The sequence below is a fragment of the Cupressus sempervirens genome, chromosome 5, assembly GCF_028749045.1.
Source record: "Cupressus sempervirens isolate cs-2001-9-10 chromosome 5, ASM2874904v1, whole genome shotgun sequence".
NCBI classification, from domain to species: domain Eukaryota; kingdom Viridiplantae; phylum Streptophyta; class Pinopsida; order Cupressales; family Cupressaceae; genus Cupressus; species Cupressus sempervirens.
In genome coordinates, this window is record NC_143122.1 from 730,201,258 (window position 1) to 730,226,680 (window position 25,423).

At 35.3% G+C, this 25,423-nt stretch overlaps 1 protein-coding gene across 1 annotated transcript; it reads left to right on the forward strand.

The window, feature by feature from the left end:
* Nucleotides 1-212: 212 nt before the first annotated feature.
* LOC149558036 (uncharacterized) lies at nucleotides 213-25,149 on the forward strand. Its single transcript, XM_089830585.1, has 3 exons — nucleotides 213-1,203; nucleotides 9,482-9,564; nucleotides 24,925-25,149. The coding sequence occupies exons 1-3, from the start codon at nucleotides 213-215 to the stop codon at nucleotides 25,147-25,149; spliced, it is 1,299 nt and encodes a 432-aa protein (XP_089686711.1).
* The last annotated feature ends 274 nt before the right edge of the window (nucleotides 25,150-25,423 follow it).

Sequence of the window (25,423 nt, forward strand, 5' to 3'; positions counted from 1 at the left end):
GTGCAATACGCTCGCTCCCTAACGATGAGGCTGACGAAATTCGACAAGATTGTGCGGTTGCACTTAGACATGCTAAACCTCCGAAGCGCAACATTTCTAGGAGAGAGTCTCTAGCTTTCAGCAATTTTTTGAATAATAATGATGTTATTCTTGTAAAAGCTGACAAAGGCAATGCTACTGTAATCATGAGCAGATAGGACTACATTACTAAAATGACCAACCTTCTCTCTGATTCGGGTAGCTACAGAGTCCTTTCCATTAACCCTTGCTCCAAGATCTCCAAGAGGGTCAAAGGAGCCATTTCTTCCTCTTCGTTTGATGATGGCACCAAGAAGAGACTTTTACCTTCCAAAGAGGTGACCCCGCGCATCTATGGTGTCCCAAAAATTCACAAAGCAGGTGTCCCCCTCAGACCCATTGTGGACACCAGAGGTTCCCCCACTTACCTTCTTGCCGCTCATCTTGCCAAGTTAATCTCCCCCCTAGTGGGCATCTCCAAGACTTTCATCAAGGATTCGTCCCACTTTGTTAATTTCATCAAAGATACCAAGCTGGAGAAAGATGACATCTTGGTCAGCTTTGATGTGGTCTCCCTCTTTACCAAGGTTCCTATTTATGATGTTGGTGAAGTGGTGAAGAGCAAAACTAACATTGAGATCGCCAATCTTGTTGATCTATGCTTAAGATCAACTTTCTTTTCCTTCCAAGGGGTCATCTACGAGCAAGTAGATGGTGTCGCCATGGGCTCCCCTCTCTCCCCAGTGATTGCTAACCTTTATATGGAGCATTTTGAGGAGTTGGCCCTTAGTTCTTTCCCCCTCAAGCCAAAATGGTGGAAACGGTACGTTGATGACACCAATGTATGTTGGCCCCATGGGATGGAGAAACTTGAGGAGTTTCACCAGCATATCAACAGTATTTCTTCTTCAATTTCTTTCACCAAAGAGCTTGAATCCAATGACCGGTTACCCTTCCTTGATGTGTTACTCATTAAGAAATCTGATGGATCTCTAGGTCGTCGGGTGTTTCGAAAAGCCACCCACACTGATTTGTACCTCCATGCCTCTTCTCATCACCATCCCAGCCAAAAAGTTGGCATCCTTAAGACCTTGGCTTTAAGGGCCCACAGAATCTGTGACGATGACCACTTAAATCTGGAGCTTACCCACCTTCGCCAAGTCTTCAAACTGAATGGGTACTCCGGTAAACAAATTTCGAAGGCCTTCGCCCAAGCTCGCTCTTTCTTCTTATCCCTCTCTGCTCCCAAACCCAATCCCTTTCCCCCCCCCCCTCCTTTGTGTCTCTTCCCTTCGTTGATGGTGTCTCGCAAAAGCTTGCCAAGATTTTGAGTAAAAAAGGCTTACGGGTGGCTTTCAAAACCTTACATAGGATAAAAAACCGGACCCCTGCACTCAAAGACTCCAATGATGTCTCTTCAGAATCAGGAGTCTACAAAGTGTCTTGCTCTTGTGGTATGCCTTATATAGGTGAAATCAGTCGTTCCTTTAGCACTCGTATCAAGGAGCATAGTGCGGACATCAGACATGATAGGGTTCAAAAGTCAGCCTTAGCTGAACACTCATCTACCACCAAGCATCACATCTGCCTAGAAGATGCTCGTCTCTTATCTAAGGAGGACAATTATGTCAAGAGGAAACTTAAGGAAGCAATTGAAATCAATGGTCATCCCAGAAACCTTAATAGGGACGAGGGATGGACCCTAAACCCCTCCTAGTTTCCGATGTTAGCCAAGTGCCATCGATCCTAGTCTCGCGATCTGCGCTCATCCTCTATTGTTTCTTCTTTTTTGTTTTTTCCTCTTGGTGCTGGTTGCTGGTCAGTAGCAGTCCCCTGCTCCTTCCTGTTCTTCTTTTTATTCCTCTTTGGTGTCTGGCTCTCCCTCCTTGGGACTCCCCATTTCTCTCCCTTCCCCCGAGTTTTTATTTTCTCATTGGTTGTTGGGCTTGGCTTTTCTTCCTTCTTTCAGGTTCTCGTGCTCAAACTCTATCTCGTTTTCATTATTATTGGGGGTAGGGTTATTGTGCGTAGTGTCTTTTCATTTTTTTCATATATTTATTTAGTTTTCATTTGTCGTCCTTTTTTTTGTTATTTACTTTACTTCCCCCCCCCCTTTTTTTCTTTTTATCTATTAGTTTTTTAATTCTTTAAAACTGTAATATTAAAAGCTATTTCATTTTATATTATTTTATCTTTTTTTTTTTTTTTTTTTTTTTGTTTAGTTTTTCATTTTTATTTCTTTTTGTTGTTAAAAATTTGTTCCCCCCCTTTAATTGGTTTTTATTTGTTTTGTTTCTTTCCTGCCTTTTTTCATTTTTTAGTTTTTTAACTTTATTTACCACTTTTATTTATTTATTTCGTTGTTCTTTATTTCGTAATTCTTATTTTTCTTTTTATTGCATTATTTCGTTATTAGTATAAATTAGTATTTTTTGTTCTATTTTAGTTTTAGTTTTTCAATTTTGAATTTTTATGTTTTAATTTTTTGTTTTTTCTTCTCGATCTTCTCTTCTCTCCTCTACACCAATTGCCCTCTTTTTAATTTTTTGAATCCTAGTTCTTCTCCCCCCCCTCGATCTGCGGGCTACCTCAACTAACCCCCCTCCCCCCCCCCCCCCCCCCCTCTTCCTCCTTTTTTAATCTCTTTGCTCCCTCCAATCTGCCACTTTACATTTTTTCTCTATTCTCTTGCACTCCTCATCCTGATGATGGATCACTGTGTGTGATCCGAAACGTTGATGCTTAAAAATTACGACACAATCAAACTCCAGAAATTCTCATGATATGTGATGCCTTGTTTTACATATCACCTAACATGTGATATGAGGAATTACCTAACATGTGATACCTTGTTTTACATATCACCTAACATTTGATATGAGGAATCACCTAACATGTGATACCTTCTTTTATATATCACCTAACACATGATCTGAGGAATCACCTAACATGTGATACCTTGTTTTACATATCACCTAACATGTGATATGAGGAATCACCTAGCATGTCATACCTTGTTTTACATATCACCTAACATGTGATATGAGGAATCACCTAACATGTGATACCTAGGTTTAGATATCACCTCAAAATGATATCAAAGATATGGTATGACAAAGAATATCAAGTCTCATGATATTCACCATAACTCAAATGTTAAAAGGTAATGTGCACTTACCATAGGAACATTCATGATCTATTGTGATGTGTTTCAACCATCACACAATGTCTATCACAATCTAGAAGGTCATTGTCCATTTTAAGGAACTAAATCCACCATGTTAGAAGGGTAAAAGCACAAACCTGTGTCAACTTTTATAAAGGAGAAGTGATATCAGAATTTAAAGTCTTGAAATTTAATGACATAAAAGTGGCATTTGTACTTAAAATTTGAAGATGGTGTAAACTAATGAAATGTGTAAAATTACATGAGGTTTATGTCTATAATTTTTTTGAAAAAAATTGAGTGAAAATTTTATCTATTTTTTAATTTATAAAGTCTATTTTTTAATTTTTTTTAGATGCTAAAAATATAGAGTTTTTTTCCCATCAAACAAATATATGAAAATGTTCATATTTTGGTCTGATTTTGGAATATGTTAGAGTCAACATGTATACCTAGTGCACCAAAATAGAAAAATTGAAATTCAGCTAATATTGTTTAAGTTATAACTGGTCAAAGTCAAAGTTATAAAAAAATTGACAATTTTTTTCTGCCGTCAAACTATTTCAATCAAATCTACATATTTTTTAAAACAAATTACATATTCTTGAAGAAGACTCTCTCCTCTAGTGCAGAATTAAAAAATAATAATTTTTGAACATGATTTACTATTTTCTTCTTATTTTTGAATAGACATCTTCCTGAATCTTAAAATACCTACTTGTACTATTTTCAAATTATAACATATTATCCTTAATAAAAATTTAAAAAACATTATATAATCATAATCCTGACTCTGAGACCTACAAAAATATATTTTTTGTTTTAAAAAAAACTTCAATTTAGTAAGTCAAATTGGCCTTCAAAGTTAGAAGTTTGCAGAAGTTCTTATTTTTGCTTGTGTGGCTGCCACCTAGGATGCCACATAGGTAGTTCTGTCCGAAACAGTTTTGGCCGTAACAGTTTCGGCCGAAAGGGTTTCGGCCGTAACCCCCCAGTGTACAAAATTATCGTGAATCACTTTTTGGCTATTTTTATGATATTTTGAGTCATTTGAAACATGGTGGTTACGGTCGAAACTATTTCGGCCGGAAGTGTTTCGGCTATAACTGTGCGTGCCACATCGACGTAAAATTTTGCCACATATGTACGACTGAAACTTGTTCGGCCATAACTGTTACGGCCAAAACTATTTCGTCTGTAGCCCCTCCAAATATCACAAATGGTGACATGGGTTTGTGCTTTCACCCAGAAATCATATATCATGATCTATTATAGCCACCACACGATGTCTATCATGTGTGTAAGATCATTATCTTCTAATAAAATTAACAAATACACGTGATAATCATATGGAAGTCATCACTTCCTCATTATTACCATAGGGCCTATAAGGCATTAAATGATCTCTTTATTATAATAATCAATTAAATAAAGTTTACCTCATAAGTATTTCACCTTCAATAGCAAAACTCCCTCTCAATCACTATGATTGGGATTCTCACAATTTGATTGAACCCATCTACTCCCACTAAATCTCGAGTTCATCAACATTTCAACTTGTTTGAAGATGCCAAACTCCCTCTGAATCTGAATTCCATATGCTTTTATCCTTGTATTTCAAATATTTCCTTTACATAAAGTGAGCCCGTATAGGAAATATAACTCATGAATCCATTTTCATCCTTCATATAATATTAATTGTTATGACTCTACCATCCACTGATAGATTATAATCTATCTATACACACTTCTCATAATTATAATATAAACCCATCATATGCTATAGTTTTCTTCATAATGACTGACTTATGGTTCTTTAGAGTGATGAAGCCACATTGACTAGTGTATTTTTTGTTCTACCACATTGACTAGTGTATTTTTTGTTCTACCACATTGACTAATAGGAGGTCAACTAAAGTTTGTTTTCTAGTACTTAGATCATTTTGCATATGATTTGTGCATTACATGACAAGGATTCTTCTCCAAAGTTTACATTGATCATAACATCCATCTCTAACTTACTCTGCAAAAGACATTATTTGCAATCAATTCTCGCACTAGCACCTTCCATGCAGTTCTCATGAGTCAGACGTGAATGTGAGAGAATAAACTTGGTGACCAATTTGGCATATCCATTAGGTAGTCATAACTATTGTTAGTGTTCGTGTACAGGCCTACAAATTAATATTCTAAGTGTAGGAAATTGATAGCTTGAATAGATCGATGAGTCATCAGATCAACAATCTGGAAGCCCATGAACTTAGATTTAGGTTTTAACCAAGTTGCAATGCCAAACGCCATTAATAAATAATTTTCTATCTCAATTCTCATCTCTACTATTGAAAGCATCTCCAACTTCCAATGAAGGGTGTATGTTTGCTACTCTTTAAGCTCACATTTAATTTCCACCAATCTAGGAACAGTTAGGATGTTGCTTGAAGAACTTCCTCAGCCTAGTGCTAGGTAAAGAAGCTCACATGACCTATGAAAGAAATGAGGGTCATTCCCGCCCTAACATTTTTAATAAAAAAATGTCCTAAAACACAAGGGGAAGATGATCCACCAACACATCTCCCACACTTAAGAATGTTTTTCCCCACAAAAACTCTAAGTGGAAGATGTTATAACCACTTGTAATCAATATAGGCTGAAGGTCTCCATTCCTTTCATGTTCTATCCTTCTAATAGATTCTACTTGACTTTTGTAAGAAGATAGTAGTCACAAATCTTCTTGGGGACTAAATTCTCTACAATGACATTGAATCATCCTCTAGCTAAGAAAAATCTAAGTGGGCCCTTTTAGAAGTAATCTGCTTATTCATAAGGAAATTGTGTATGTTTTCTATGGGTAGCAGATAACTCATTCCTTCACATACTTGTGGTATACAAGGTCCTTGAAAAGATACAACCACAATCCATTAGAGAAGAAAGAAAGATTACATTCAAATGGAATTATAAGCAATAACAGTGGCTTGATCATCCATTTGTGGAATACTATTTATTATTTTAATACTTCTAATTTGTAATCGTCTATTGTAGTCATCAATGTTTGAATAGAAGAGAGGAATTTTGTTCGCAGACTACTCTTGCCAATGGTATAGATGTATCTCCTCCTTCTATGAATGTATTGTCACTTTCTTCTCCTTTTATCTATACCAAACCAATGTTCGATGACTTAGGTTTCTAAACTTAATACTCTGATACCATGCAAAGTTTATTAACAGATTTTAAATCAATTGTAGACTAATGCACATTGGTGTTGTAGCTATGATCACTAATCCCAATGGACTAAATTGCTTCTAGAATCTACAGAAGTTAGTGTAGTAATAACAAAGATAAAATATTAATGAACTCAGAATTTCCATTGATCCTTTGAAGTGCTTGCATTAATAGATTTTGATGCCTTGTTTACTTCAGCCAGATTAGATATATATTAGGTGGAAAGGGTGTGGGGATGAATGGTCACATCTCTGAATGGAGACATGGACATTCATACTCACACCCATTCGGTGGTAACTAATCTTCATGATTTATTACGAACTTAAACAAAATTAATCAATGTATTATGAATCATTAAATCTGTGGCCTAATATAAAGGATAGATCGATCATGATCTAAATATCAAAGGAATCAAAAGTAGTTTTGATCATACCTTAATGATCTCAGAAAATATATATGTAATTAGTTTTAATTCTGCATATCATAGTTATTGTCAGACCGAAGCTACATGCTTTAACAAACTTTGACACCAAGAGGTAATTTTTTCTTCTATGATTATTGTTGGTTATAAAATTTATCAATCCAATTAGTTGAACAACCTTGAGGATCTAAATTTAACTATAACGCCCCGCCAAGGGATCCAAAAGAATTAACCTAAAGTTTCACTAAGTTTGCTAAACATTTTTTTTTTTTTTAAAGTAAGAAAGTATAACATACACATCAAACACATAGTAGCGGAAGCAATAACATGTAATCATCAACCAACATACATTGTAAGTTACATTTTTTAAAGATCCGAAGACGTTGAGTCACGTTTAAATTTAATTAATTCTAAGTCTAACAACTATCACATACATATGAAAGAATAATCAGAAAGTCCCATGTCCATAATATACATTTGTTCTGAATGCCTCTCAAAAAATTAATTCGGAATGCTCAATCATCCACTATACATGTCACAGGGTATGAAAGGCTTAAAAGAATATACATATGTAAAGATAAAGATACAACATCCTCAAATCCATGATACAAAGTATAGTAAAAACATATGAAACTATTCCCCATACATGATACATCCATACATCCATAATGATAAAACATATATCATAAAATCTAACAATTCATCATAATAATCCAAGAACATAGTGAAGGTAAATGCCAATCACGAAAAATCCAGCCATGGTGACCACAGAACAGATCTCAATGGTAAGAGTAAAAGCACTACCACCCGACCGCATGGAACCTAAATGGTCCACTCCCACCGTGCTGAGGAGATAGTCTCAAGTCCCAAATAGGATAACGAAACCTATAATCATAAATACTCTCTAAGTCTAGGAAATCCTATAAGCATGCTAACTCAAGGGTTCTTAAAAAGATCGACATCTAAATCCCAGAGGTACCACAAGACACATAGGAAACCTAATATGCAAGCAGGAAAGTGTCATCGCAAAAGTCATGTAGAAGTTACCCGAGCAATCCCTTAGGAATCCTGGGTCCCTACTGATCCTACGGCCACTAGTATCCTCTTGTACTGACGAGGCGTACTATGGAATGCAAGGTCATAACCAAGAATTCTCTCTACCCCATCCTAGTCTATACTAGCACTCAAGGCATGGGAGAGAACATACAATTATCTTGTTAGGTTCATTTTCTCTCATTTAGTGTAAATGTTTTCACTTATTAAAAATGACTTACAATGGGTTTCTCAAGGTAGCCTCTTAGGGCTCCGACCCCCATTGCAAGCCACTTCTCGACTCTACACATAGATAACCTACCCTAGGCTCATGAAATCATAAATCAAAGAATCATAATAAAACCAACTCAGTCCTATACAAGCAACTGAAAAACATCATAAAAGATAAGCCACAAAATTACATCAGTTCTTCATGAGCAACAGATAATATCAAATAGTAATCATATGATCACGACAGTTCCCTATCAGCAACTGAAGGCATCAATGATAAGTCACAAAATCCAATGGCTCTCCAATGAGCAACCAGAAGGTATCTCAATAGTAAATTACAATACTGATCGAAGACTCCAAATGGTCAAGTCAACACATGACATCATCAAGAACATAACAAACATTTCAATCTAAGCAACCAGAAGGTAATACAAGTATAACTGATCGAGACTCAGAAATGGTTATCAAATATAACAGATCAAGACTCAAAAATGGTTAAGTTAGGTATCTCAAATACATACACCTCAGCTTCACACAAGGAAACTGGAAAGCAATAAGAAATAGTAAATACATCCATCATAGAGCATACTATCACATTACCTTGGTTGGTTTGAAAAGATCGAGAACAAATCATCATAGCCTCACATTCACAAACCCCGAGCCTCTGGTAACATCCTAAATTGGTCAAAGCTAAACCAACCCCATAACACTCAAAGCATAGACAATATATAGAAAACATCATAGTCTCACAATTGGTTTTGATTTGAAAACATACAGTTGAGTTAAACAATAAGGTTTCAGTTTTCAGTGTTTATTTTCAAGTAAAAAGTCTTATAGTTCAATTTGATTGATAATATACTATTGCGTTAATGTGAGGTTTCCATTTCCAGTTGAACGTATGTTTTAAACAGATAGAATCCATAGTTCACCTTTACAAAATTATCCCGTTCCTAACTCCAAATGAAACACCTAATTACCCTCAATTGATTTCAAGTCAAAGTCCTAAAACAATCTAAGGGTAATAATTAAATTATTAATAATCCTTGTTGATTATAATAATCTACGCTTCTATTAAAATTGGTTTTATAATATTAAATTTGCTTAAACAAATTTTCAATTTAATTAATCCTAATTAAGTCAAACCTAAATAAGATTAATTAAAAATACATAAAAGAACATATTACATTTATTAATAATTTATTTATTTATAAAACTATTAATAAATAATAATAAAATTTTAATATAATTTAAAATTTAATAAATTTTAAATTAAATAATAATAATATTGATGAAAACAATTTTTATTTAAAACTTTTTTTAAAAAATGATTAATATAAAATTAAGTCTTAATTTACATATATTTTTTCATATAAAAAAAATTTGCATTTTTAAAGGCCGCCAGCCTGACATCCCCTGCGGCCGCAGGTCTTACCGCTACCTGCCACAGGCAGTAGTACGACTTGCTGCCGCAACGTGGGTGTGTGGGGCGTGGAAAGTGGTGGCCCCACCCCACTCCAAAATACATAAAAATATATATTTTTTTAAAAAAAAATTTCTCTTTTATATTTTAAAACAATCCCCAATTTCGTTTTTAATAAATTTATAAAATAAATTAATTTTATTTTAAATTAGATTTATTTAATTTTATTAAAACAATATATATATATATATATATAATAAATAATGTTTATTTTAAATTTAGTTTTATTTAATTTTCATTAAGACAATATCCTCCAAGGAAAAAATATATATATATATTTTTACAAATTAGAACTTTCAATTTTACATTCAAAACCCTTACCTAATTAAATCTTAATTTCTAAATCAAGAAAACAAGGGTTCTAATAATTCATCCAGTCTCCATGGATATAAAAATTATTGACGAACAATTAATAAATTCACAATATTGAAAGCTTAAAACTTTCATCACAGAGAATTCGGATTTACAAACCCCAGACACGAAGAAGAAAGGAAAGGATAATTATGTATTTAATCGATAATCAACAACACAAGACCCTACCTGATCCTGATGCTATTATGAAATCCCCAAGAATTGTAAGAGAATTCGCTCCTCTCAATAACCTTCTTCCCAAAATCTTTCTTTGGTATTCGCCTTCTGAAAATCGCTTCCGAAAGTTGTCTCCCCAAAAATTCCCGTCCAACTTCGTATATTCCAAAAATGAACCCCAAAAGTTGTGATAAGCAATTTCTCCTAAAATCGGGGCACTAATTGTGCGTTTACCCGAGAAGACTCTTTGCACAACTTAGTTAACTCCAAATTAACCTTTATTATCTTTTCTTTTATTTTGCATTCAACTTTCATGCTCATTAAGTTGATTTATTAAATAACTTTATTTAATATTCTACTTGACTTCTATTTTAAATTAATTTATTACTTTAATCTCATGTGCACTTTTAAGAAATTAAAATAACATTATTAATTTCTATAATTTAATCTTTTAATTTATTACTCAAATTTAAACTCATGCTTAGATCATGCAATCTAAAATCCTTTAATAATTTAATGTCCTTCAAATTTTTAAATTAATTTTAGAAACTTAATTGATAACATATTTAATTAATTTAATTAACAATAATAGTTAGCATTTATTTAAAAATGAAATCCAAATATATTATTGTTAGATTAAATAAATATTATCCTGTTCTAAATTTATCTTTGAACTTTAACCTTTAAATTTAATTCTTTTATTTAATTAATTTCTCAATTAATTAAATATTAAAGATATCATATTAATTCTCGATTAAATTAAATCTTTAATTAATATTTTTAATTAGACTTAATTAATAGAAAACACATCAAGGACTCATATAACAACATACGAAAACCCTACATAGAAAAGCATATACTAAATTAAAACAAAAAGGTTATAATCCTGAAATTACATCATTTGATGCATTCAGAGGGTACTTAACTCAGATACTTGTCCTAATTATCAATTAGGACAATTGGCTAAATGTTTTAGGAATTGGACTTAAGAGTTTATCTCCCCTCTCTTACCATTGAGACAGTGCGATAGGGTACGCTCATCCTGAAAATTTAGGGAAGTCGATACCTGGTTCCTGCAACTTGCATAAAATTCATGCATGTACAAATGCAATATTCTTAGCTAAACAGACAATGGCAGGAAGTGGTGCATCGTGTAGATCCCGACTAGCAGGTGACTACGACTCCCTTCCTTAACCACATCAGAAACACCATACATAAATAAAACAACACGCACACCATATAGATGCAGTATGGGGTAAGTATCCATAAGAAGCACATGGAATAATAAACCATCTAACTAATCATCATTGATAACTGAAACCATTGAATAATCATCATACATGCATGAAATATAGAGTACCAAGTAATCTCATCATATAATAAACTAAGTGTAAAACAACCTCTGATAATCTCTAAAATAATAATACTAATCATCAAACATAAATTGGCCTAAAAGAGTTTGGCAATGATATCAGAAATGTAGCTCAAAAATGTAGACTAGGGGCAAGCTCTACATCCACCCCCCCTAGACTTAGGCTTACTCCTGGAAGCCTATAAACAAATAGGGATATAAATCCCGTAATCTAGATGCATCCTCCCATGTAGCTGAAGAGTCATCAGTAGGGTCCCATTGGACCCTTACCTGCTCTATGGTTCGACCCCTGAGGGTCAACTCCCGCTGCTCAAAATACGAATTGGCTACAAAGCCAGCTGCCCGTCTTCTACCTGCAATGCATTCCAATCAAGAATATGTACAACATCAGGGATATACTATCTAAGTACTAAAACATGGAAAACATCGTGAATGAGAGCAAGGCTGGGCGGTAAAGCAAGGTGATAGGCAACTGGACCAATCCTCTCAAGAATATTGAATGGTCCCACAAAGCGAGGTGCTAGCTTTGAGCCCTTTCTATAACAGATCGGACTCTTCCACGGATGCACTCTCAAGAAAACCTTCTCTCCCATAGCAAACTGCTTATCTTTCCTATGTGCATCAACATACATTTTTTACCTATCCTGTGCCATTGTCAAGTGCTCTCGGATATGCACAACCTGTTGCTCCATGTCACGAAGCATCTCTGGGCCCAACAGGATGCGATCCTCAAGGTTATCCCAACTCAAAGGTGTACGAAAAGGGCATCCATATAAGGCTTGGAAAGGTGCCATGCCAATAGAACTGTGATACCCGTTGTTGTAAGCAAACTCCACTAGGTAGAGATAGTCCTCCCAATGAGTCTGCCTATCCATCACGTACATCCTCAACATATCTTTGAGAACCTGATTCACTCTCTCTGTTTGCTCATCTATCTCTGGGTGATATGTTGAACTGAAATTCAACTGTGCTCCAAGATCATGCGGTAGTGATGTCCAAAATGTGGAAGTGAAAACATGATCCCTATCCGAAATGATCTTTCGGGGAATACCATGTAGTCTCATAATGTCACGCATGAAGACATTAGCTACTGAAGCTGTAGTGTAGGAAGACCTGATTGGTGCAAAATGTGCCACCTTAGTCAACCGGTCAACGGTGACCATGATAGCATCATGACGACGAAGAGTCATAGGTAATCCTACTATGAAATCCATAGAGATGATGTCCCACTTCCATGAAGGAATGAGATTCGATTGCAAAAGTCCTGCTGGATGCTAGTGTTCTGCCTTGACTCTCTGACACTCAAGACATCTAGCCACAAAATCAGCAATGTCGCGCTTCATCCCGGACCAATAGAATAAACGTTGCAAATCTGCATGCATCTTCTTGACACCTGGATGTGCCGAGTAAGGTGCACAATGGGCCTCTGATAGGATCAATATGCGAAGCTCATCCAGTAGTGGCACATAGATCCTTCCTGAATGTCTCAAAAGGCCATCTGACTCAAGGACATAGCCTAAAAACTTACCCTTCAAGGGTCTCCCCGAATGGATCTCACTGCACACCTCCAGATACCATGAATCAGTGGGGAGTGCCTGAAGTATCTGACACCTCAAATCGACACTAAGAGTCATATATGATATCACATGTTTCTTACGATTCAAAGCATCAGCTACAACATTCTCCTTCCCCTGGATATACTTTACCTCAAAGTCATACTCGCACAAAAACTCCATCCAACGCCTTTGCCTAGCATTCAGATTAGGCTGTGTGAATATGTACTGAAGACTACGGTGATAGCTATGTAGTTCAAATCTGTGTCCCAACAAGAAATGTCTCCATCTCACTAAGGCATGAACTACTGTAGCTAACTCAAGGTCATGTGTAGGATAATTCAACTCATGATCCTTGAGTTTGCATGATTCATAAGCAATCACTCGACTATTCTGCATTAGAAATGCTCCAATACCCTCAAGGGAAGCATCTATACACACCATGAAATCACCTTCTAGATCAGGTACTGCTAAGATCGATGCACTAGTCAGAAGTTCCTTGAGTTTTTGAAATGCTTCTACACATTTTTCTATCCACAAAAACTTCTTTCCTTTCCTCTGAAGGGAGGTAATAGGGTATGCTATTCTAGAGAAGTTTTGAACAAATCTGTGATAATACCCAGCTAGACCCATGAAACTACGAATCTCTGACATAGTAGTGGGTGTAGGCCAATCTACTATTGCCTAGATCTTCGCAGGGTCTACAGAGATATCTTTGCCTGAAATAACGTGTCCCAAATACTGTATCTCTAATTGAAAGAAATCACACTTTGCCGCATTGGCGTAAAGTTGATTATCTCTCAAGCACTGCAAAACTAGACTCAAATGTTCCTCATGTTCATTTTGGGACCTAGAATATATCAGAATATCATCAAGGAACACAAGAACAAATCTATCAAGATAGGAATGGAACACCCCATTCATTAAGCACATGAAAACTGATGGAGCGTTCGTCAGCCCAAAGGGTACCACTATGAACTCATAATGCCCGTAGTGAGTTTGGAAGGCGGTCTTATGAATATCACCCTCCTTGATGCGAAGTTGATGGTATCCTGACTTAAGATCAATATTAGAGAACACTGTAGCCCTCTTGATCTGATCAAATAAATCATCAATCCTTGGTAAAGGATACCTGTTCTTTATTGACACCTTATTCAGCTGTCTGTAATCAATGCAAAGTTGCAAAGAACCATCCTTCTTCTTCACGAAGAGCACTGGAGCTCCCCATGGTGATACACTAGGTCGAATACCACCCTTGGCCAAAAGTTCCTCTAACTGCAAACACAACTCACTTAACTCTTGAGTGGTCATACGGTAAGGAGCTCTAGAGATAGGTTCCTCTCCTGGAGTGAGCTCAATGCTAAAATCAATGTCTCTCTTCGGAGGCATGCCTGGAATCTCACTTGGAAAGACATCAGCATACTCCTGTAAAATAGGGTGATCTAGGGTCTTCCTCATAGAGTCTTCCTCATCTAGCTCATTTACCGTAACGGCAAATACCTGACATCCCTTATGAAAGCTTCGCTTTAATTGCATAGCGAAGATCATCTGTAGGGATATAGGCCTCGGTATCCCCACAATCTCAACATCCTTCCCTTGGTCATCCTAACACATAATGGTCTTCTTTCTGCAGTCTATACTAGCCCTATGAGAGCCAAGCCAATCCATACCTAAGACCACATCGTAGGAGCCAAGAGGAATAACTCAAAAATTGACTGAAGTCTCAAACCCTCCTATGCTAAGTCTACACTTATGAACTACAAAATCTGTGGAAACTTTAGCCCTTGAGGCTAGTTCCACTTGCCAACCATGATCTTGATTAACCAACTCCAGCTTACACTTATCAACTAGAGATGGAGAAATGAAAGAATCTGTAGCACCCGAATCAAATAATACAGAGAGAGGTGTACCTCAGATAGCTCCTATAGTCTCAGCTACTGTCCCTTGATGGTCTGCCTGACGGTGGTCCACCGCTACAAATACTCTTTGAGATCCACCTGCATTTTCGACTGTAGGCTCAGATGCTGCTAGCCTAGGTCCTGAATACTGAGATGCTCGTTGTGGGTAGTACGTTGCAATATGACCAAACTATCCACATGAATAACATCCCGTGCTTCTACCAGATCCTCTCCCTATAGGTGGTGCATTCAACCACTGGTGGCTACCCCTGCTAGCAAAAGACTGGCTTCTCTGTGCAGGTCGAGATTGCTGATTCTGTTTATTACGTTGAGCATTGCGATTGATCCTAGAGTTGGATCCACCGTCACCACTCTGTGCCTGAGGGTAAAATTGCTAAGAATGCTGCTGAGGCTGTTGCTAAGAATGCTGCTGAGAATGCTGATTCCTCCTAGGGAAGGGAGGCTTCCTGATTCCACTGAAGTTGTGGTTGCCCTTAGATCCTACTATAGTAGGCGCTCCCACAAATCCCCCTTGCCCAAAGTTGACACTCTGCTCTACCAGGATAGCTCGATGTACCGCATCCTTGAGGGTCTTAGGCTCAAATACCTTAACACTCCCAATAAAATGGTTGTTCAAGCCTCAAATGAAATGTTGTGCCAACTGTATTGGGTTGTCACTGAAACCCGAAAAAGCCATGAGCTCATAGAACTTGCACTCATACACTACAATGGTCATAGTGAACTGTCTCAGGTTATGGAACTCATTTGCTCTATGCTGCTTCCATTCCTTTGGTAGGAATCACTCATGAAAACTCTCCAAGAAAATCTCCCAAGTGACACTACCCATGTTAATGCCCAACTTTTTCTCCTCAATAGTCCACCAGGTGGCCCCAAATAACTCTAGACTGGTAATGGCAAATCTCACTTTGACATTACTGTCAAAGTCCTGCATAGCAAAAATCCTATCAAGGGAAATAAGCCACTGCTTAGCTACATACCCAGAACCTTGCCCATTAAAGGGCTTGATCTTGGACCTCTGAAGATCCTTCATCTGAGAAGATACTATGGATCTATGTCGATCCCTCTAAGGATTCCTAGATCTGTGTCTATGCTCATGTCCTGCCTGGTGTGCTCTATCCTGCTCAAGAATAGGAGGTAAGCAATCAATAAGGGTTCACATCATTTGTCTCAGATCAACCTCCTCAGAGTCGGCATGTCCCTCTCTGTGGTTCTCTTCTTGATGTTCACTGACATGCTCTTCCCTATTCTCTTCCTGAATGGGGCTCTCATGGATAGACTCATGAACACTAATATCTCTGCCTCGTCCACGGCCTCTGCCATGGCCAAGACTACGGCCTCTAATGGAAGATCTCATCCCAGATATCGTCCTACAATAATACCCAAGACACAAGATGCTAAAATAACCATGAAACATACTACTGAAACACATAGATAAAAGAAACATGTTTTGTAAACAAGATATTTTCAATTTTCAGTTTACCTATAATTTTAGTTTAAGTATAATTTCAGTCTTGAAGACTTAAGTGTTGAAGTATGAAAAATAGGCACTAATAGTTTACATAATGTTTCAGGTCAACTAGTTTCAAGTTTCAGTTTAAGGTTTGCATTTTTGTTCAACTAGTTAACACTAGTGGCATCCCAATATACCCAGAGCTCCCAATGTAGAAACTCAGGCTCTGATACCAGATGTAATGCCCCGCCAAGGTATCCAAAAGAATACCTAAAGTTTCACTAAGTTTGCTAAACATTTTTTTTTTTTTTAAAGTAAGAAAGTATAAAATACACATCAAACACATAGTAGCGGAAGCAATAACATGTAATCATCGACAAACATACATTGTAAGTTACATTTCTTAAAGATCCCAAGACGTTGACTCACGTTTAAATTTAATTAATTCTAAGTCTAACAACTATCACATACATATGAAAGAATAATCAGAAAGTCCCATGTCCATAATATACATTTGTTCCGAATGCCTCTTGGCAAATTAATTCGGAATGCTCAATCATCCACTGTACATGTCACAGGGTATGAAAGGCTTAAAAGAATATACATATGTAAAGATAAAGATACAACATCCTCAAATCCATGATACAAAGTATAGTAAAAACATATGAGACTATTCCCCATACATGATACATCCATACATCCATAATGATAAAACATCTATCATAAAATCTAACCATCCATCATAATAATCCAAGAACATAGTGAAGGTAAATGCCAATCATGAAAACTCCAGCCACGGTGACCACGGAACGCATCTCAATGGTAAGAGTAAAAGCACTACCACCCGACTGCGTGGAACCTAAATGGTCCACTCCCACCGCGCTGAGGAGATAGTCTCAAGTCCCAAATAAGATAACAAAACCTATAATCATAAATACTCTCTAAGTCCAGGAAATCCTATAAGTATGCTAACTCAAGAGTTCTTAAAAAGATCGACATCTAAATCCCAGAGGTACCACAAGACACATAGGAAACCTAATATGCAAGCAGGAAAGTGTCATCGCAAAAGTCATGTAGAAGTTACCCGAGCAATCCCTTAGGAATCCTGGGTCCCTACTGATCCTGCGGTCACTAGTATCCTCTCATACTGACGAGGCCTACTATGGAATGCAAGGTCATAACCAAGCATTCTCTCTAGCCCGTCCTAGTCTGTACTAGCACTCAAGGCATGGGAGAAAACATACAATTATCTTGTTAGGTTCATTTTCTCTCATTTAGTGTAAATGTTTTCACTTATTAAAAATGACTTACAATGGGTTTCTCAAGGCAGCCTCTTAGGGCTCCGACCCCCATTGCAAGCCACTTCTCGACTCTACACATAGATAACCTACCCTAGGATCATGAAATCATAAATCAAAGAATCATAATAAAACCATCTCAGTCCTATACAAGCAACTGAAAAACATCATAAAAGATAAGCCACAAAATTACATCAGTTCTTCATGAGCAACAAATAATATCAAATAGTAATCATATGATCACGACAGTTCTCTATCAGCAACTGAAGGCATCAATGATAAGTCACAAAATCCAATGGTTCTCCAATGAGCAACCAGAAAGTATCTCAATAGTAAATTGAAATACTTATCGAAGACTCCAAATGGTCAAGTCAACACATGACATCATCAAGAACATAACAAACATTTCAGTCTAAGCAACCAGAAGGTAATACAAGTATAACTGATCGAGACTCAGAAATGGTTATCAAATATAACAGACCGAGACTCAAAAATGGTTAAGTTAGGTATCTCAAATACATACACCTCAGCTTCACACATGGAAACTGGAAAGCAATAACAAACAGTAAATACAGCCATCATAGAGCATACTATCACATTACCTTGGTTCGTTTGAAAAGATCGAGAACAAATCATCATAGCCTCACATTCACAAACCCCAAGCCTCTGGTAACATCCTAAACTGGTCAAAGCTAAACCAACCCCATAACACTCAAAGCATAGACAATATATAGAAAACATCATAGTCTCACAATTGGTTTTGATTTGAAAACATACAATTGAGTTAAACAGTAAGGTTTCAGTTTTTAGTGTTTATTTTCAAGTTAAAAGTCTTATAGTTCAATTTGATTGATAATATACTATTGCGTTAATGTGAGGTTTCCATTTCCAGTTGAACGTATGTTTTAAACAGATAGAATCCATAGTTCAGCTTTACAAAATTATCCCGTTCCTAACTCCAAATGAAACACCTAATTACCCTTAACTGATTTCAAGTCAAAGTCCTAAAACAATCTAAGGGTAATAGTTAAATTATTAATAATCCGTGTTGATTATAATAATCTACGCTTCTATTAAAATCGGTGTTATAATATTAAATTTTCTTAAACAAATTTTCAATTTAATTAATCCTAATTAAGTCAAACCTAAATAAGATTAATTAAAGATACATAAAAGAACATATTACATTTATTAATAATTTATTTATTTATAAAACTATTAATAAATAATAATAAAATTTCAATATAATTTAAAATTTAATAAATTTTAAATAAAATAATAATAATATTGATTAAAACAATTTTTATTTAAAACTTTTAAAAAAAATGATTAATATAAAATTAAGTCATAATTTATATATATTTTTTCTTATAAAAAAAAAATCTGCGTTTTTAAAGGCCCATCGGCCTAACATCCCCTGTGGCCGCAGGTGTTACTGCTGCCGCAGGTAGTAGTACCACCTGCTGCTGCAGCGTGGGTGTGTGGGGTGTGGGAAGTGGTGGCCCCTCCCCACTCCAAAATACATAAAAAATATATATTTTTTTTTAAATTTTCTTTTTTTTTTAATATTTTAAAACAATCCCCAATTTTGTTTTTAATAAATGTATAAAATAAATTAATTTTATTTTAAATTAGATTTATTTAATTTTATTAAAACAATATATATATATATATATAAAATAAATAATGTTTATTTTAAATTTAGTTTTATTTAATTTTCATTAAGACAATATCCTCCAAGGAAAATATATATATATATTTTTAAAAATTAGAACTTTCAATTTTACATTCAAAACCCTTACCTAATTAAATCTTAATTTCTAAATCAAAAAAACAAGGGTTCTAATAATTCATCCAGTCTCCATGGATACAGAAATTATTGATGAACAATTAATAAATTCACAATATTGAAAGGTTAAAACCTTCATCACAGAGAATTCGGATTTACAAACCCAAGACACGAAGAAGACAGGAAAGGATAATTGTGTATTTAATCGATAATCAACAACACAAGACCCTACCTGATCCTGATGCTATTATGAAATCCCCAGGAACTGTAAGAGAATTCGCTCCTCTCAATAACCTTCTTCCCAAAATCTTTCTTTGGTATTCGCCTTCTGAAAATCGTTTCCAAAAGTTATCTCCCCAAAAATTCCCGTCCAACTTCGTATATTCCAAAAAAGAACCCCCAAAGTTGTGATAAGCAATTTCTCCTCAAATCGGGGCACTAATTGTGCGTTTACCCGAGAAGACTCTTTGCACAACTCAGTTAACTCCAAATTAACCTTTATTATCTTTTCTTTTATTTTCCATTCAACTTTCATGCACATTAAGTTGATTTATTAAATAACTTTATTTAATATTCTACTTGACTTCTATTTTAAATTAATTTATTACTTTAATCTCATGTGCACTTTTAAGAAATTAAAATAACATTATTAATTTCTATAATTTAAACTTTTAATTTATTACTCAAATTTAAACTCATGCTTAGATCATGCGATCTAAAATCCTTTACTAATTTAATGTCTTTCAACTTTTTAAATTAATTTTAGAAACTTAATTGATAACATATTTAATTAATTTAATTAACAATAATATTTAGCATTTATTTAAAAATGAACTCCTAATATATTATTATTAAATTAAATAAATATTATCCTGTTCTAAATTTATCTTTGAACTTTAACCTTTAAATTTAATTCTTTTATTTAATTAATTTCTCAATTAATTAAATATTAAAGATATCATATTAATTATCCATTAAATTAAATCTTGAATTAATCTTTTGAATTAGACTTAATTAATAGAAAACACATCAAGGACTCATATAACAACATACGAAAACCCTACATAGAAAAGCATATACTAAATCAAAACAAAAAGGTTATAATCTCAAAATTACATCATTTGATGCATTCAGATGGTCCTTAACTCAGATACTTGTCCTAATTATCAATTAGGACAATTGGCTAAATAGTTTAGGAATTGGACTTAAGAGTTTATCTCCCCTCTCTTACCATTGAGACAATGCGATAGGGTACGCTCATCCTGACAATTCAGGGAAGTCGATACTTGGTACCTGCAATCTGCATAAAATTCACACATGTACAAACACAATATTCTAAGCTAAACAGACAATGGCAGGAAGTGGTGCATCGTGTAGATCCCGACTAGCAGGTGACTACGACTCCCTTCCTTAACCACATTAGAAACACCATATATAAATAAAACAACACGCACACCATACACATGCAGTATGGGGTAAGTATCCATAAGAAGCACATGGAATAATAAACCATCTAACTAATCATCATACATGCATGAAATATAGAGTACCAAGTAATCTCATCATATAATAAACTGAGTGTAATACAACCTCTGATAATCTCTAAAATAATAATACTAATCATCAAACATAAATTGGCCTAAAAGAGTTTGGCAATGATATGAGAAATGTAGCTCAAAAATGTAGACTAGGGGCAGGCACTACATTAACCTATAAAATTGTAAAACTAGGAAAGTGATATGACCAAGGTAAGATGGTAAGATTACAACTAATGATCAATCATGAAGATTTAACTCAACAAGAATAGAAAGAAGATAATTCTTAGAAAAATGATTAAAATATTTTTAGTGTGAAATAAAATAAAGATATATCTCCACTCTTTCATATGCTCATTCTCCATATACATTTTTAATTTATTAACTGTCAATAAGTTAACATACTTTTAATTATGTTATTCAATTAATTTTTATAAATTTAATAAAAAATAAAGAAAATTAAAAATTATATTTTGAGAGAAATTATTATGAAAATATTAAAGGGAAAGATTACTTCTTCCTAAATTGTCAGATATAGAAATTTTATAGCACTTTCTCTAGTTTTAAGGGTTTTAATTTTTTTGCATTCATGTAAAGTAACATCTCACTCTTTTCACATTTTGGAAGTAATAGCCTAAATTAATTGATAAATAAATTGTAATACAAATATAGACCAAAAAAAATTCTACACTATCTATACAAAGAAAATGTGTCGTGAAAGTTTTAACTTTTATATTGGAATGGTTTTAGGATTTTTTACTTAACCAAATGTTACAATAAGACTCGACCAATTTGTGAAACATAGGGTTCCAAATCTTCCATTTAATTCAAAAGTAGTTTACCATTGATATTTGTGGAATCCCAATGTACAATATTTAGAAAAGGGGGATGACGATAATAGTAGAAGAGATTTAATAGAAACATAAATTTCCCTAATTTTGGAGAATTTTGTTAGAACTTATAATTAGGGGTTGGGAGAAGAGAACAACAAATGATCCAAATCAAGATCTCTATATCAATATCTCTATATAGATCACCCCAGCCTCTCTCCCCATGGACCTTTCTTTACTTCTCCTATAGGAGTTGTTAACCCAATGCTTAAAACGTTTTATTCTATATACATTGGTGGTATTGGGATGGTGTTTCTCCCTTCCTTTATCTCTTACAATTGTGTCGGAGGAGATCAAAGCATTGGGATATGTCCCTCACTCAGATGCAATAATTTGGATAGATTTCAATTATAAATAGGGTAAGTTTTGGTAATTAAAGTTGAGGTAATCATTTTATTTGAAATGTCAATATAAAAATACCTCTCTAAAAATGCTAGATATTTGTACACATAATAAAAATTTAAAAAAATTGGGGGAGGAACACTTTTAGTAGTTCATTAAAAATATTAAAATAAAAGGATTTAGAAGTTCCTTAATATTTTTTAGTATTATATTTTAATACACATTTGTACAAAGTTCATAACACCAACTTTGAGAATAAACTTTGTGTTTCTAGTTATTAACATGTTTTTCCTAACTTGGACACTTTAAGAATTTTAATAAAATGTTTAAATAATAATATTTTGAAGTTTCCAAATTTTTTAGTATTTTATTATTTAAAATTGTAAACTTAGATTTTAATTATAAGTACAACATATGGTGGAAATTAGATATGAATGTTCAAGTTAAGGGGATCAATTTATTTCAAATGGACATATTAAGTGAATCCATCTTTATCCCAAATAAAAGACTGGGAGATATTGATGGATAACAAGAGAATTTCGATGGGGAATAATTGTAGAGAATATTTTTTATTCTTTATTTTGTACAATTTTTGTATTTTATAAAAAGTTAACATATTAGCATTTTGAATGTCTCAAAATTCAATTTTCTCCTACTATAAATAATAGCATTTAAAAGGTCTCAAATATTTATTAATTTTAGTACTTTTAATTGTTCATTTAGGACACTTTCTAAAATTATAAAACACCCCAATTTGAGAGTGAATCCCTTATTGATATTTATAAATTTAAGAATGAACTAACAACAATAACTTGCTAAATGTAGGGTGCTCTTTTTGGGATAGATGGATCACCTATATTACATTGGCAATGGTTAGAAATGACCATGACTACAAGAGAAATTATGACTACATTTGAATTATGGTTGCACTTGTAAGTGTTGGAGTTGAGGAAAGCCAACTCTGAAGATGCCAAGATCACCTGCATGGGAACCTGTCAAAGAGAAGCCATAGAAGGGAAGAGCATGGAGCACGGGCAAAAACCCTAAATGGACATGAGAGCCATCATAAATGCAAACACAATGAGAAATTTATTTACAATAAGAAATGATGTTGTTATGATAATGTGTTGTTACAATGAGAGAGAGAGCCCGAATATAAAGAGCTCATGGAAGCTTGTAGAACAAGCTGGAAGGTGGTAGAAGATAAGTGTGACAACTAGAAGGGAACAAACTCCCGTGTTGTCACCAACTAACAACAACACACATTAAATATAAAATATTAAATAAATGCATGACCTAAGTAAGCTTAAGCAATAGAATAAATAATTAAATATTAATTATTTACTCTAACACCCCCCCTTAAGTGCAACTTAGGGAAATGCCTTAAGCTCACAAAACTAAGATGAAATGCATAATGGGTCCCGGCAATGAGGCCATGTTAGGTACCCATGTACAATGCAAGAAGAATGCAACCTCTGTAAGAGAGGAAAGAGAGAAAATCACATGGGAAAAACCCTCCCCCAAAAAGAGGTAAGAACCCAGTGAAGAGCTGAAGAAGTCTCCAACTAGGGAAATTGTCCCCTAAAATAAGAACAAAGAGTGATCATGAAGAAGTAGCATTACTGAAGCATGAAGAAGTCACAAATCTGCCAAACTGCTGATCAGAAGAAACCTCCATGGAAGAAGAAGGCACGAACTGAGCATGTCTATATGGTAGATGACCCATCTCACCGAAATGCATAGGTCGCCAGCCACTGCAATCGCCTTGTGTATAGGATCAACCACTGAATACATAGTTCACACTATCGAACCATCAAACCATGGATGCATTAGAACACAGCATAACCCCCCCTTAATGCAGACAGGGTGTGATGACAGGCAACTGAGAAGGTGAGCCAAATCTCCTGCAACTGAACCAAGAACGAGGAGAGAGGAAAAGAGGTACAGACACTAATAAAGACACGGTCTAACTGACTCTGCATGGGCTAATGTCGTGGAAGGGACACTCACTTGACAAAGGGAGAATGCCTAAAACAGCAAACAAATAATCCCCCCCATGGTGCTTTATGAAATAGTGCAAGTACACCTGACTCAAAACAACGTTCATGACTCCCAAAATACAAAAGTGACAGTTTATCTCAGTGCGAAATAGAAAAGTGCTTCAAAAGGATAGCTACAATGATTAGAACTGAAAAAGAGCTGAACCAAAAGAAAGTACAACCAAAAAGAAAGCAAACCATGCTAGGAAAATGATCCTCGGGCCTAAAATACTCAAAATATCCACCATAGAGCAAAAATGCCAAAACTATGATAGAAAGAGCAGAGGCCAAAAACGAAGAAAAAGGACTACTTTTCTGAAAAGTACACAGAACCAGTTTTCCAGAAGTATAAAGTTTTCAAAAAACTGACATGGGACGCAAAAGATATGCATGCCGGAGTCAAAACCAAGACTTCGGACTTCAACAGAAAAAACAAGCAATAAAAATGCATCAAAACCTAAAAATACCTAACCAAAATCTTCGTCTCAGAACCAGCTTTTCGGCACTTCTTTCAGATCATAAAAATACCTCCGTATGCAAGAGTTATGGCCAAAAAACCACAAGTAGGTCCAAAAGAGAACTGCAAGGAGAGTGCAAGCAAGGATGATGACATAGGGATGATGTCATGCTGATGGGCTGTAGAGTTGTCTGACCGGCCTTGGCGGGCGGAGGCGGCCGCAGGGCGGTGGAGCCAGGAGGAGGTGGCCACAGGGCGGCAAAGACGGAGGAGCCGTCGGCGGAGGGCGGCGGCTGGGAGGAGGCCGGGCCGCGGCGGAGCACGGGCGGCGCTGCCTGCTGCGGCCACTGCGGGTTGCGCGCAGGTGGTGCGGTGGTGGCCCAGTTGTGGCGCGGCTGCGGTGCGCCTGAAAATATATTTTTTTAAAAAAAAATCCGTCGCTGCATCCGTACGACCGTACGACAGACTCCTGGAGGCCTCAAAAAATCGCCAAAATTGCGCTGTCTCCAAAAATGACAAGTTTTATATGAATCCTGACTGTAAACGACCTTCCGGATCCAATGGTGATGTCTGTTTGGTCCCAAAGTGCTCCAAAAAATTACTGATCCCCTGATTTGAAGAAAAAATGCACAAACAAACTAGGGTTTGTGACTTCAAATCACGGCTTCAAAATTTCTTCAACAA